The sequence below is a fragment of the Microtus oregoni genome, unplaced genomic scaffold, assembly GCF_018167655.1.
Source record: "Microtus oregoni isolate MIOR12 unplaced genomic scaffold, Mior012 000045F_ref0000178, whole genome shotgun sequence".
NCBI lineage: Eukaryota > Metazoa > Chordata > Mammalia > Rodentia > Cricetidae > Microtus > Microtus oregoni.
Window position 1 is genome coordinate 12,138,665 of NW_024543219.1, and position 16,001 is coordinate 12,154,665.

The following is a 16,001-nucleotide window of genomic DNA, read 5'->3' on the forward strand; positions in this document are numbered from 1 at the left end:
CGATCTTATGTGACCACAGAACCAATTTCCAGCATAATGCCTACAAGGGTTATGAGGAAACAATATTGTAAGGAATTCACTTATAAAAAGTAGCAAATTCCTATACAAAGAAAGATAACTCATTGCCAACCACAACTTCTTGTAAGCTTAAAGAGACAGAGCCAATGATTTATGGAGTTAAAATTATAAAGACATAGCAAAAGAGGCCTATGTTAACAAAACAAAAATGAACCAACATTCAGAAATGTCCAAATTCATAGTTACCTAGCATATCTTAAGTGAAATTTCTAGTGCATTTTTCGAAAGGCTTCTGGGGAATGTGGGCTAAATGTGACTCTGGGCCTAACAGAATCACAGTTCTGGCCACGGGCAGGAGATGCTGGGAGTGAGCCACAGTTAGAGGACTCAGATGTGCCTGTCTCAGGTGGGTGAGTGCCCACTGCCCATTGGGTGGAAGAATGAGGTGAGATCCTGTCCCTGACTATTCACTTGACGATGGCCTGAGCACTTTTCAGGGAGCCAGCATTAAAAAAGGAGGATGCTGGAGGTGGATGCTGAAGGCGGATGCTGGAGGCAGATGCTGGAGGCTGATGTTGGAGGCGGATGCTGGAGGAGGATGCTGGAGGTGGATGCTGGAGGAAGATGCTGAAGGAGGGTGCTGGAGGCGGATGCTGGAGGTGGATGCTGGAGACGGATGCTGGAGGTGGATGCTGGAGACGGATGCTGGAGGAGGATGTTGGAGGAGGATGCTGGAGGAGGATGCTGGAGGTGGACCAAATGAACAATTAGTGAAAACACTAGGTTGATTCATTGCTGTGTGGCTCACTAGCTCACACACATCTGTTCCGTAAGCAACACTAGCTTGATAGAAAGGCCTTCAGGGAGCCCTGAATGTGGGGCCAATCTAGTATTAGCAAGGAACACAGGATGTGAAACAAAAGTCTCAGGAGGGGAATTGAAAAGATGGAAAGTAAGGGGAAAGGTAAGGGTATGCAAACTTTTTTTCCGTAGACCTAATGAGCCTAGGAGAAATCTCCCTCCATCGTTCCTGAGGGCGTTCGTAGTAGGGCCTGAAAAGTGAGCAAATAAAATGACCTGTTCAAGTGAAGCCTTTATCATGGAGGGTGGCTTTTACACATGGGTTTGGAGCGAACGGTTGCTAGGAAATATGACAGAATGAGGAAACAGACTGTAAGTGATATTCCGGGTGTGTGCAAGATCGGGTGCGGTGGGCAAGATGATCTAATGTAACTACATGTAACTAAATACATTTTTCTTCTCTGGTTGATTTGGCATCGATTTTGAGTCTTTATTTTGAGATTTCCAAAGCACACCTCTCTAGCTGGGTTTCAGAATTTGAAACCTGATATACATTCTTTTAAAACCCAATGTCCACACAGCTCTTTGTAAAGAACAATTTAACAGAAGGGTAATAAAGATTTCCACTGGGTGTTTTATCAGGTCAAGATTTTGTTCAAGGCTCAGTTTTCTTCATAGAAACAGGTGTGGTTGGATTCTGAAGCAAAAATATCAAATAATCTGCTAACAGTGACAAAGCTATGTTCTGAGTTTCATTCCCGTTGCTCTCTTTCCCAAAACCTCACCCGGACCCACCCCTGAGTATTTCAGCAGACTACTAAGCCAATAGCTGGGTGAATCAGACCATAGCAACTGTCTCCTCTGGACACTAAAACAACAAGCAACTCTCACACCAGCACCACCTGAGGAACAAAAATCCCAGGCTGGGGTTTGAAGCAGCACCTTGGAAACATGTCACAGACCCCCACTGGCGTGAACTTCCGTGTGGTTCCATTGCCTCTCAGGGGAATCCTTGCTAAGGGGCGAAGGAAGGGTTCTGTGACTTGGGGTTGACTCGACTGCAGAAACTGTGTCAGAAGAATGGAAATGTGAAGGGGTACGTTGTGTCCAACACTCACACACTGTAGAATGAGGGGTTCATCACCCATGAATAGCTCATATAATGGTGGTTCTGTGCAATACCAGGGGCTGGTAACGTTGGAGCCCTGCCAGTGTTCTTAAGTATACTCTGATGTTCACACAATGGCTTACTTAAATGGTGCATTTTGTAGACTTTTCTCTCTCTTCTCCCTCCCTCCCTCCCTCCCTCCCTCCCTCCCTCCCTCCCTCCCTCCCTCCCCACTAGTTGTTATGAATGGCTGGAGCTGGGAAATATTAACTATGAGTCACAGAGAACTACTACCAGATGGTTTTATTTTGCTCAAAAAAGTATTATTTTGTTGTAGAACATACCCTGTAGGTCAGTATGTCAGCTGTGATTGAGGGCTTTGGTATGATAGCTGAAGCACATCTGTAAGGTGGGCTTCCACTGTTTATGTCTATGCAAGTCAAATTGTCAAGCACAAGTTTCTCAGTTGTAGGTCACCTATCCAGGGACCTCCCAGTCACTCCAGGAAGGTTATAAAGGCCACGTGAATCTTCACCTCCTCCCCCCCTCTCCTTTTCTTCACTTTTCTCCTCCTCCTCCTCCTCCTCCTCCTCCTCCTCCTCCTCCTCCTCCTCCTCCTCCTCCTTCTCCTTTGTTATTTCCCTGCCATTCTGTCCTTCTCCTTCGGTGTCTCCTGGAACTACACTACTAGGTACGTACCCAACTGGGGCAGACATGTCAGGAACAGCTTCAAAGCAACGAGGGGAAACTGACAAAGGCCCTTCAAAGGGGTGAAGAATAGGCGAAGAGCTGACTTCCTGACAAAAAACAAATGACAAAGTATACTCAAAAGAACTGGAGAAAATAGTGACTAGCTTAGAACTTTCTTTCCTGTGTCTTTCCCAGTGAATGTAGAACAGAGGCACTTTCGTAAGGTGAAGTTCAGAGAGTTTGCTGCCAACTTACCTTAGCAAGGGGAAGCCTTCCTGGGTCCTTATCAGAGCAATGCTCTAACGTGCAAAGTATTGGGTGCAGAAAAGCAAATGAGAATTTAATAAACTTATAAGTTAAAACAAACATTGGGAACATAAACAATAACAACAGTCTTCTGCATAATTCTAAAAAAAGATAATACTCAAATATACTATTCCAAAAACACCGGGTGAGCTATCTTCAAAAATAAACTATTGTAAAGTTTTCATATTATTTGGATGGATAATGTATAAATCTTGCAAATTGTATCTTATAAAAGTTAGAAAAATGAGGGCTACATATCTTTAAGATATCTAAAGGAGGTGACATCTCCAAGTTAATAAAGACAAAAATATTTAGTTATACAAATATGTCAACTATGTCAAAGGCCATCCCCAGTGACACACCTCCTCCAACAAGGCCACACCTCCTAAACTTTCCCAAACAGTTTTGCCAACTGGGGATCAAGTATTCAAATACATGAGCTTGTGGGAGCCATTCTCCTTCAAACACCACAGCTGCAGACAAGGGATGAGTACGTGCTCTTATTGTTTCCTTCAACATAGAACTAAAAGTTCTACTATAATAAAAGGAAATAAGAGGTACATATATCTAAAAGCAAGAAACAGGACTGTTCTTATTTACAGAAGGCACACCAGCCTACATGGAAAATCTGCACAGTTTTTTTTTAAAAAAAAATATCCAGGGGAGTTGTATGGTTAAATATTGTTGTCAACTTTTCTGGATTCAGAATCACCATAAGAACACACCTGTGGGTGTGTCTGTGAGGGTGTTTTCAGTTTGAAAGGTTTTAACTGTTTCGGAATATTTATTTAGCCAGAAAGATGTGTCTCTGCCTGACACACCTTCTGATTGTTAATAATGAGCTGGATCGGCCAATAGCTAGGAGGAGGGAAAAGGCAGAACTTCTGGGGAGAAAGAGGATGCTTAAAGAAGAGAGAGAGCAGGATGCCAGCAAGACATGGAAGGGGTTGGACATGCAGAATAGTGGGGAGGTATAAAGCCACATGACTGAACATAGATTAATAGAAACAGGTTAATTTAAGTTTTAAAGGCTAGTGGGATGAGCCTAAGCTAAAGACCAAGCTTTCATAGGTAATAATAAGCCTCCGTGCTGTTATTTGTGGGCTGACCCGCTGATAAGAAAGTACCGCTACATAACTGAGGGTGGAAAACCCACCCACATGAATGGTTTCGTTCCATGGAATAGGGTTGTAGACTAAATATAAAGTAGAAATTGAGCTGAGCACCAGAGCAGAAGTGAGACATCCATTAGAACAAGAGGAGGATGTAAAATGTTATGTTTTGACTGTGGTTTGTCCGTAGTCTTTGATGGAGTTGAAGAATTGATAGATAGTTATAGTTTTTCTTTGTTATGATAAAAGATAAAATAGATCTAAATATTGTAATTGTAATTCTTGCTTGATACCTGTTATATGTAATTTTACTATGTTAAAGCCTTCCTTTTTGTTTAAACAGAAAAGGGGAAATGGTGTAGGATATGTTGCTTTCATTGGTTGATAAAGAGACTGCCTTGGCCTTTTGATAGGGCAGAAACTTAGGTAAGTGGGAAAGACAGAACTGGATGCTGGGAAGAAGAGCACAGTCAGGCGCCATGATTCTCCTGCCTGAGACAGATGCTAGTTAGAATCTTTCCCAGTAAGCCACAAGCACGTGGTGATACACAGGATTAATGTGTAGATATGGATTAATCAAGATGTGAGAGTTAGCCAATAAGAGGCTAGAGATAATGTGCCAGGCAGTAATTTAATTAATACAATTTCCATGTGGTTATTTCGGGGGTTAAGCTAGCCGGGCTGCGGGATGCAGCCTGCTGCTCCTCGTACAACAACAGCATGCCTAAAGAGGCACTGGACTGCATAAAGAACTTCCAGGCACAGCAATGTAAGAGCAGACATGAACTGGGCAAACACTATCCATAGCATATTCCCACCATGGATCCTGCCCACAACATTCAGTGTGGAAGTTGGCAGAATCTAGATGAGGTATTCGCAGGCCTGCCTGTACCATCTTTGCAATTGCTTATGACTCTCTAATCATTCTCAATTTGAAAAAGAATTTTTTAAGTTCCAAGGCTAATAAAATCTAAAATAACAACCTTACTGTGATATTTGACTTTGGTTGTCAGCTCGACTGGATTCAGAAATGTTCAGGTGAGTGAAAGCATTTGCCATCTGAAGGCATTTGCTGACATCAGGAGGGCCTGGAACTAACGTTCTCTTGACGGATTCATAATTCAATGACATTGCTGGATGATGGCGGAACTTGTCTAGAGGATGATGCCGCTGGGGTGTGTCATTGAGGGCTGTATCTAGGCTCTTCCTGTATTCCTTTTGTATTCTTGTTGTCTCCTTTTGCAAAGTAATGATGTCAGAAATCGTGTACACATTCCTACCACTGTGACATTCTGTCAAGCCCGTGAAACCCAAGCCACCAAGGAGTGAGAACTCTGAAGCCAGGGAACAGAGTAGGGATTATGTCTACAAGTTCCAAGTTAACTCTGCTCACAAATTCAGAGAAGAACATTGGAAACAAGGAGAAAACGCTAATGAAAAATGAGTTTATGCAACTCATAACTTTTTACTAAACAAACTTAGAGAGCATTTGAAGAAGACAACTCCTCATTTTTAATGTTATTTTTAAGAACAAACATTCTTTGTTTTCTTTTTGTTGTTGTTGGTTTGTTTTTCCTTTTTCCCTATTTTTGAAGTAGATTTTCTTCTCATGCATTATCGCCCAATTGTAGTTTCTTCACTCTCCTTTCCTCTGTATTACCCCCTTTTCTGTCTCCCATTAGAAAAGAGCAGGCTTCTAAGAGATGACAACCAAACATGACAAGATAAAAATAAGATAAAATAAAAACCATCATATCAAAGGAGGACATGGCAACCCACAGGAGAAAAATACCAACCATTGGCAATAGTCGATGGTAATAGAACATAGAGATTTGCCCAAGTTTTGTAGTCTAAGAAATAAAAGTTATTACAAGAAAAAAAAGAGTTCAAAGAAATCTGACTTTTGCATTTTATTTTGGCTCTATACAAGCAGGTGAGCAGTATTGAGTAAACTGCGGTTTTGCATATCCACATCAGGCCATGCAGACAGAAGCAGGAGTCTGATCGAGTTTGACAGAGCCAGAGATTAATGACAAATCCAGCACTGCTTCTGCTTTCCTTGGCAGTCGTGAGATTCCTGGGTGTCACTAACTTAGTGATTCTGATTAAACAAATATTTATAGCATGAGACCGTCCCTGAAAAAAATGGTCGTGTAATTATCACAGACAAGGGAACAAATGTGGTGAGAGCCACGTCATGATTTAGGAAGGAACCCTGCATGCAGGATGCTGTGTTCACACCCTGGTGTCCTCAGAAAGCAATTACAGGATGGCAGAATATATTATCTCTGTCAAAGTCAAGCTCCATGACATATGAGAGAGTTTAGAAGTACCCTGCCTGGTACTCTCACAAGATAGGCAAGCACAATGAAACTGCACCAAACCCTTAGTTTCTTGGATGCTCCCAAGAGGAGGCAGTTCCACATTTTGTAGATAATAATACCAATGCCAAAATTCTAACATTAGCTCACTGAGAGCTTTATTTTGTGGAAGTTGATGGAGATTGAAACACATTGAAACTTCTTGAGACAGCAAATATTTCCCATAGGGCAATTGATAAATCAATTTCAAGGAAGGCCATGGAATAATGTGTGTGTTGAACAAATGCTAAGATTCAAGAGAAGACTTGATTTACTTGATTGTTGCTCACTTCCAAAGCTTGAATAGAAGTCCCTAGGTGCTTTGCAAAGTGGAAATGGCAGCCAATCTTGTCCTCTCTCGCTTCATAACAAACTATACTCAAAAACAGCAACCCAAACCCACCATTGTGCAACCCTTTTAGTTTGGGGGGTGGAGTCAATAATTAAAGCAAGACCAAGAAATAAAGTCTATGCTCCACAAAGTCACTATGGAGATGTCTCAACAGCTGGGGGCAAGATGTATTTGAAGGTGTATTCCTTTACTTTTCTAGCAGTCCATGGTTATTGTTAACTAGGCCTTTTTTGGGGCTATGAAAAGAAGTGCCACCTCCCTCTGGGGCTCAACCCACCCACGTGAGCCAGTCTGGACACAGCAAGTAGCTTCCAGGTATGGGGATTATAAGATAACAAGATGGAATGTGTGACATTTAGAATCCATACAATTTTGCTCACATCAGTCACTGACTGAAGCTAGGTTTGAGTGTATCACTTTGAGTAACTGCAGATGCCAAGAAAGTAGGAAGTGACCTTTAGTGATATTTCATTTGTATTTGAATAAATAAAGCATGCCTAAAGGTAAGAGAGTAAAATAGCAACAATGATCAACCTTACAGACCAGGCAGTGGTGACATACACCATTAATCAACGTGGGGTTGATAACAATGCGTTTATGAGAAATTATGGAATATAAATTATTTTAATCCCATTACCCATACTAGTTTGCCATATAAACCAGGTGGTAGTGGTGCACGCTTTTAATCCCAGCACTAGAGAGGATTATAAAATCAGAAGAGACAGCTCTCACACACAGTCTCATTCTGAGATTCCTGGAGGCAGGATCACCATTTCGGACTGAGGTAGAGCTAAGAGCCAGTGGCTGGCTGTTTTGCTATTCTGACCTTCAGGTTGAACCCCAATTTCTGTCTCTGGGTTTTTATTAATTTTACTACAGGAACCATTGAGGAAGGGTGGAGAAAGAACTTTAGGGAGGGGGAACCATAAAACACAGGTGCTATGGAGGGGGAGAGGGGAAAATATAGGGAGAGGGACTTAAATGGATTGGGGTGGAAAGTGTCATGTAGAAAGAGGAAGTATAAGCAAAAAAAAAAGACAAAAGATGCTTGAAAAAGGCAAGGGAAACATTATTTTATAAGCTTTCAAATTTATAGGCTGTAGAGATTGCTCAGTGGTTACAGGTACTGGCTTCTCTTACAGAGGATCAGCTTCCATCCCCAGTACCCTTAGGGCAACTTACAAACACCTGCAGCACCCATCCCAGGGGTTCCAATGTACTCTACTGGACTTGGTAGGCCCCAGACACACACGGTGCATAGATGTACACGCAAGCAAAACACCTTTACACAGAAAAGAAATAAAAATGTAAATACCCATATAACATGCACACACATGAAAAACTGAATTGGAGTTAGCCCACATAAAGAAATAATGCTCTCCCTAGAAGCCATAGACTATCTAACAAACATCGCAGAGCTGGGCAAGGGACACTTGCTTTCAAGTTGTTGGTTGGGGGATCCAAAAGATTCCTCCAAATAATGCAAGTTATTGTCATGGCTCTTGGCGACCTGACAAAACTTGAGGCAAAGACCCTCTTGGTCAAGAGGCTACAACAACGAGTATTTACCCGACACGAGTACCCTGAGAATAACTGATGGTTGTCTGAGTGTGCTCAACATCCACTCAATAGGAGTGCTACATGTATCACTTTATTATTTTTATATAGAGTATATTAATGTGAAACATTACACACTGGTTTACAAAAAGAAATGTCCAAATCGCACTCCATAGAACACACCTGGAGTGCCCACCCTTCCGTGACTGAGGACAGTTAGCTTTAGCTCTTGGTACTTTTCAAGACTCATGGGAAGGTAGAAGGGGACAGGGAGGAGGGAAGAGAAGTGAGGGAAAGATGTATAGCAATGTATCCAAACAATTAAAATGAGAAGTACTGGGGGAGGGGGGGGTTCTTTGATCTTGTTGTGGATCCATATTTCCATCTCTCGCAGCTTCCACTCTACAGATTTCTTAAATATTCCCTCCATGAGTGTGTTTTTGCTATCTTAGCTAATTCTTCATTACTATGACATGATATTTAAGATGTAAAATGAGGAAAAGCTGACTTAGAACTTGGGTAGAGGCCTGTGACAGGTTGGCCCGCTGCTTTCAGCCCTGTGGCAGGGAGGGCAGTATGGAGAAAGCTGGTCACCTCAGGGCACCTGGGAACAAAGGCAGAAGATCTTACATAAGGACACTGCCCTATGACCTAACTTCCTTTCACCATGCCCCAATTCCCAAATTTTCTTTTTCCTTTTCCTTTTTTAAATTTTATTTTATTAACATTTTTTTCGTTTATTTCACACACTGACCACAGTTCCCCCTCCCTCCGCTCCTCCCATTTCCTTCCCATTACCATTACTCCATCTTCTCACTCACTCTTCCTCCCTCTCCAACCAGAAAAAGGGGCAGGCCTCCTTTGGGCTCAACAAAGCATTAACACATCAAGTGGAGGTAGGACGGAGCTCCTCCCCCTGCATAAAGGCTGGGCAAACAGGTTCCCAAAAGCCAACTAAGTGCCAGGGACAGGCCCTGATCTCACTGTTTAGGAGTCTTACAAACAGTCACACACATGCAGGTCGGTCCCATGGAGGTCCAGGTCCATCTGCTCCCTTGAGCTCAGGTCAGTTGTCTCTGTGGGTTTTGCTGTCATGTCCTTGACCACCCCTGGCTGGTACTATCCCTCCTGCCTTTCTTCAGGAGGACTCCGGAGCTCAGCCCAGTGCTTGGCTATGGATCTCAGCATCTGCTTCCCTCAGATAGTGACTCTCTGATAACAATTAGGGTTGTCAGCAATCGATTATAGAAGCTGATGGCTTGTTCAGGCCCCCTCTCCACTATTGCTAGGAGTCTTATTTAGCTGGGATCATCCTTGTGGATTTCTGGGAGATTCCCTGGCACCATGTTTCTCCTTAAACTGGATATACCCCCTCATCAAGATACTTGAGATATTCTCTCCCTCAGTCCTGCCCCCAACCTGCCTCCTGTACCCAACCTGCTCAACCTGCTCCCTCAAGTTCCCACCCTGTAGCCTGTTCACTCCCACCCCCACTCCCACTTCACTCAGAAGATCTCTTCTATTTCCCCTTTCCAGGGAAATCCACGCAACCCTTTTTGGGCCCTCTTTGTCATCTCTCCTCTCTGGAGCACTGATAGGCAGTCTGGAAAAAAAGGAGACTTTGGCTTTGTTCCTTTTGGTGATCTTGATCCCGTGGCCCCAGTGGCAGAAGTTAGAAAGGTGGCATCTAGACAAGAAATGGAGGAAGTCCAAAGTTCTAGGAGTGGAAGAGGAGGGAACTTTGGTTTGGGGAATACTAGTGGTGGTAGTGGTGGTGATGGTGGCAATTTTGAACCAGGAAGCAACTTTAAGGGGGGATCTGGTAGTTACTGGATTGGATATGGAGTTGGGGATAGCTATAATGTCCAAACTTTCTACTTTCCAATAATACCACAGGTTGGAGAGTTTAATTCTTTAAGATCTGGGCCTTGGGGGACATTTAATGCTGAAACCCTAGCATTGACATGAATTATTTAGGCTCTGTAGTTTAGATAGCCTGTTTTGTCTGTTTTTGAATACTATTTCACTGGGTACAGATTTTTATGTTAATAGTTTTATTATTTCCATAGTATAGAAATATTGCTCAACTACTTTCTAGATTTCTTTGTTTCTAAAAGAAATCTTTATCCCTTACCTGTATTTTTTTTGTACGTAGTAGAATTACAGTGTAAAATTTAAAATCATTGGCTTTCTGACCAATTTAGGAAATATGATGTAAAAATGGAGAAACAGAACTATCTCATAAATATGCATGATAGTTAAAGCTGACCTAGATTTTGACCTACTATTACTAGAAGCGCATCTGCCTGGTTTATGAGGGGTGTATTTTCCTCTCTCCATCACTCTGCAAAAAGATCCACCCAATGTGTTTGCAGCCATTTGGTCTTTGACAAACCACATATATGACAAAGGTCCCACAGTACTGTAATAGAGCTGAAAACTTTGTCATCTAAGGGCATCATAGTCACCAAAAAGCACAGCGCAGCATACTCTCCCTGTTTTACGCAATTTTGGTGTCAGGGAACTTCCTATCGGTTGTAAGTACGCATGCTGTTGTGTACAGTCAGTACACTTGGTAACAATCAAGTGTGCTCCTGGTGTCTGTGCCTACCCACCATTCGACCTTTTCTGTCATTATTTCACACAACGTCACCCTGGGTAGATAAAAGCCAGTTTGCCATTAAACAAGGTGCCAGGCTACGCCAGCAGCAGCAGTGCCCACCTCATCTCGTGTGTACTGCATCTCTTGATTGCGTCTCAAGGTCATGACACGTTACTGACCTCCACAATCTGGATTTGGATAAGGACGTGCTGTGTTCTGAGCACAGTGATGAAATTCCCTAACAATGCACTTGCAAGGCAAGATCAATTAAGATCAGCGCACAGATCAAATAAGCCCCGGTACGCCCCAGTAGACTGGGAAAAACTGGATGGGGGGTTGTGACTAGGGAAACTAAAGCAGAGAGGAGTTAAATGCCTTCCTTCCCACAAGGTCACAGAGAGACTCTGCACGGGGCCAGGGCAGGGGTGTCTTTCCCCCACTACATGCTGTTCTATATGTTAAGCATCAAGAACACGCAGAGTCAATGGATGCTGGCACTTTACATAAATACATGACGATGCAGTGCTAGATGCAATAAAAATCTCAAGCATAAAATGTGGAAGCAATTCAAGAAAACAGATCTCACAGTTTTGCCTCTGTCAGAGTCAGAATCTCACCGGCTCTGATTAAAATCCAACATCTGCAGGCATTTAAAATTCAAATATACAGGTATTCACATTTTTCTCCATTCATGATGTTTTACTGCTGCTATTTTCATCTTAAATATTAAAAACATTACATTATTTTATTTCATATGTCAAACTCCATATCTCTGTATATTACACATTGCTCTTTCACCCCCAAGCTCTGGTTCAAATCCAACTCCTAGCTAAGGAAATAAAAAACATCTGAAAATATTTAGCAGGCTCATCTTCAGGCCCAAGCAGACTGCAGTTTACACTAACTTAACAAACAAACATACAAACAAACAAACAAACAGATTTGACACCAATTAAGGTGTTTATATGAAAATATTGCAGAATGAACAATGCAGAGAGGTTCCTTTCGCAGACCTGAAAACCTGGCCTTTATTTCACAATGAAGATGGGGAATGATCATGCTGCACCCGGCCCTGCACTGGCAGGTGAACATGAGATTGTGATCCCACGAACCTTCTGCCTCTAGTGGTGAGGAAAACTGGAGTTTGAAAGGGCTCAGATGGTAGGAAGAATATAATAGCTTTGAGATCCCATAATAATACACGTTGAAGTATGACTTCAAAGGCACGCCTTCCAGCAAATCAAACACTTAAAGACAAATCAGAGAAAGACCTTTTCATTCCCTTGAGGGCCACCTGTTATGAGCAAGTTCATACTCCATGAATTCGATAGTGCAGGAAGGGCCACTCTTCTTAGGAGTTGAAGACCAAATGCCTCCAGAGGCAAGAGGCTACATGAGCAGTAAGAGGTGGGTTGGGAAAGGCTGAGGAGGACACGCCTAGTACAAAAGCACTTCTTTTATCTTCAAAACTGCTGTGTTATTCAAATGAAATATATGTGCAAGGCCTGAGTCTGTAGTCTGTCTTTCAGCTATTCTCTAATCACGTTTGATCACCCCAGAATCATCATTCTACAACCCCAGCTCATGCCTCCTTCTCATCTTCAGAACAAGCCGGCCTGAACAGCTATAATTTACAAAGTCGAACAGGTCATTGACATCCTTGTCAGAAATTCAGAGTACGTCAAAATGCCTTGAAGGATCGGATTAAAAAGGATATTCTTAACTCCACTTTCCAGAAATCCTGATTCTAAAGATTGGGTTTTGGGCCTAGGAACATGTATTCAAAAGCTTATCATGCGATGCTGGGCCACACTTGGGTATGGGGTGGGTGGCTTATGCTGTACTTTGATTCTGTCTGTGTTCAATAGTTTTTTATCAAGCTGTAAGGAAAAGACCAACACAGTGGAAATGTCCACTTCCCATCATTGCTTACTGTCCTCTGTCTTTAGGACCATTAGACCAGGAAGGTTTCTGAAACTTGACAGACGACCTGGTAGGGAAGAAAACAAAATACAAAACAAAACAAAAAACCCATCATTCAGTTGAAAAAGACCAATAAGGAAGGATTTTCCATCCCAAGTTGCTTTTAGCTGAAAACTCATACTCTTTGCAACACCAAATGTATGTATGTGTGCGTGTGTTTGTGTGTGTGTGTGCATATGCATGCTGTTGATGAATATTAAGCCTGCCACCTTGCATATGCTAGACAAGTACTCTACCACTGAGCAACATCTCAAGCTGCATGCCCCAATTCCTTCCCCAGCAGTAGACTTCCCCAGTTGAATGAACCAACTGACCAAATGCCCTTGCTCCTAATTCACCTGCACAGCACACAGTTAAAATATAGGGCCATTTTGCTTTTTTAAATCTGCACTCAACAAAAAAAGTGGGTGTGAGCATAACCTTTGGAAATTTTATGATTATGATTAAAAAAATGTAAAATCAAGATTCTGCAATAATTCAAAAATAGAAACAATCCCCAATTGTGATACCAGTTTGAAGGAACTTTTAAGATCATTCTAGCTTCTTACTGGGGCAGTCTGTATGTGAAGCTACTGCCAAGCCTCAAATAATCTCTTAGTGACGAATGCTTCAAGACAGAACAGCACTCAGACACTCAGATTTGGTAGCATTAGCTGCAGCCACATAACTCTGACATTCCACTGAAGGACAAGGGGTAGAACAATCATAAAAACCTTCTGCTTCACTTAATTTAATGTTTGACAAGTCCCTTGAAGAATAACTGGAATATTCTCGCCAAATGCTTTAAGTCCTGTCTTGACCACATCTGTCCCTGGAGTTTGTTCGTGGACATCTTAGGATATAATAAATCCTTCCTTCCTGAAACCCAGCCTCCAGCAAGGAATGCTGCTGCACAGATGGTATTAATCATAGGATGCCAGTCTGATTTCTAGGTAGATGCCCTGGTGAGGGGAAAATGGTTCCTTTTCCATTGTCCTCTCCATCATTTTTATGGTAAGAAGCCTTTATTCACAAATGATAAGGTCAGAAACAAATACTTTTTCTCTATTGAAGAATTTAAAGATATGTGTCCATATTTGGTATTTTTATGACACGTCTTGGTCACATGATGACGTGTCTAGATAACAACCCGAGAACAGAGCATGCCTTCTTCTTCTGTAGTGGTAAAGAAGCACATCCTGTAATTTCAGTGACTTCTTATAGACATCGTAGACCAGACAGTTCACATATTTTCTTTCTTAAGCACTGGTATTTGAGGAGATTGCAATGTGCAAGTGCATTTCAAATTCTTTTATTTATTTATTTTTTATCTTTGCATATGTGTGGTGGTGTTTTGGGATGTGAGTGTGCGTGCACCGGGGCCATGGCACACATGGAGAAAGCAGACACCGCCACACCTCGGGTGTCCATCCTTGACTTCCAACTGGCTTGAGGCAGTTGGCCACTATACATGCCAGGCTAGCTGGCTCACAAGCTTCCAGGAACGCTCCTGATTCTTCCTCTCAGCTCTCTGGAGGAGAATGAGGATTGCAGGATGCACTACAAAGTTTGGCTTTCCATAGGCTCTGCTGGTTCAGACTCGGGTTCTCATATTTTTGAAATCTGTCTCATTTTATTTGTTTGGATAGGAATGTGTTATACATTTTCCCTCACTGCCCTCACTGCCTCCCCTCTACCCTTCCATCCTCAACCCTGCCCACCATGCTCCCAATTTACTCAGGATATCTTGTCTTTTTTCCCTTTTCTAGGCAGATCCATGCATGTTTCTCTTAGGGTCCTCTTTGTTGTCTAAGTTCTCTGTGGTTATGTACTATAGGTTGGTTGTTCTTTGCTTTATGTCTATTATTACTTATGAGTGAGTACATATTATATTTGTCTTTCTGTGTCTGGGCTACCTCACTCAGGACTGCTTTCTCTACTTATGTCCATTTGTCTGCAAATTTCAAGATGTCATTGCTTTTTTTTTTTAACTACTGAGCAGTATTCCATTGTGTAAATGTACCACATTTTCTTTAACCATTCTTCAGTTGAGGGGCATCTAGGCTGTTACCAGGTTCTGGCTAATATGAATAATACTATTATGAACATAGTTGAGCAAATGTCCTGTGGTGTGAGTGTACATCCTTTCTATACATACCTAACAGTGGTACTGTTGGGTATTGAGGTAGATTGATTCCAAATTTTCTGAGAAACTGCCATATTGATTTCCAAAGTGACTGTACCAGATTACATTCCCACCAGTGTAACATGAAGGCCAGCTTGATGGGGTTTCTGTCCTGGTAGCCATTTAGTCACAGAAAAAATCACACAGAGAGTCTGCATTAATTATAAACTGATTGGCCCATTAACTCAGTCTTCTTATTAGCTCTTAAAGCTTATATTAACCTATTATTTTTATCTATGTTAGCCACATGGCTCAGTACCTTTCTTAGCGAGGCAAGCCACATCCTGCTTCTTCCGTGGTCTGGGCAGGAATCCGGAGGAATGGGCTTCTTCCTTCCTAGAATTCTCCTGTGCTCATTGCCCCACCTCTACTTCGTGTCTGGTTGACCTGCCTATATTTCCTGCCTGGCCAATCAGCATTTATTTAAAACATGATTGACAGAATACAGACAATTCTCCCACATGACTTCCCCCTCTTTTTCTTTTTTTAAACAAAGGAAAATAGTCATAGTCCATTTTTTGGGAATGTGGGCATAGTATTCCAGGCAACTTCTGGCTGGTTGGGGGCACTGATACTCTTATGGTGTAGGGTTAAGCCAGCTCCTTAGGAGTGGGCTTGCCTCAGGCGAATGTTGACTGATTAAATTGGGCGTGCGGGAGCCTGCGCCCCCCTTTTTCCTGCTTCCTGTGCTACGCGGGAACCTCGGTTCTGTGAGTTTATTCCTCCATTAAAGCTGTATATATTTCTTTACAATCTGTCTGCATTTATTTACGCCGCTACATATTTGGCGCCCCGTGAGGCTTTGAGGATACCCGCCCCAAATCGGAGGCTCCTGGGGGCGACCGCTGGGAGCCAGCAGCACCCCCCCTCTGGAGGTCTCCCTCTGCGCACAGATTGTACCTTCTCAGGACTACTCCTTGCCGGTTTGCTTCTGCCTGACTACGGCTG

General features: G+C 42.5%; 1 protein-coding gene across 1 annotated transcript; it reads right to left on the reverse strand.

The window, feature by feature from the left end:
- Positions 1–344: 344 nt before the first annotated feature.
- LOC121434837 (protocadherin-11 X-linked-like) lies at positions 345–15,338 on the reverse strand. The gene is made up of 4 exons (XM_041633797.1): positions 15,313–15,338; positions 12,840–12,896; positions 2,873–2,916; positions 345–762 (listed from the first exon to the last, which is right to left on the reverse strand). The coding sequence occupies exons 2-4, from the start codon at positions 12,859–12,861 to the stop codon at positions 526–528; spliced, it is 303 nt and encodes a 100-aa protein (XP_041489731.1). The 5' UTR covers positions 12,862–12,896; positions 15,313–15,338; the 3' UTR covers positions 345–525.
- Between the last annotated feature and the right edge of the window lie 663 nt (positions 15,339–16,001).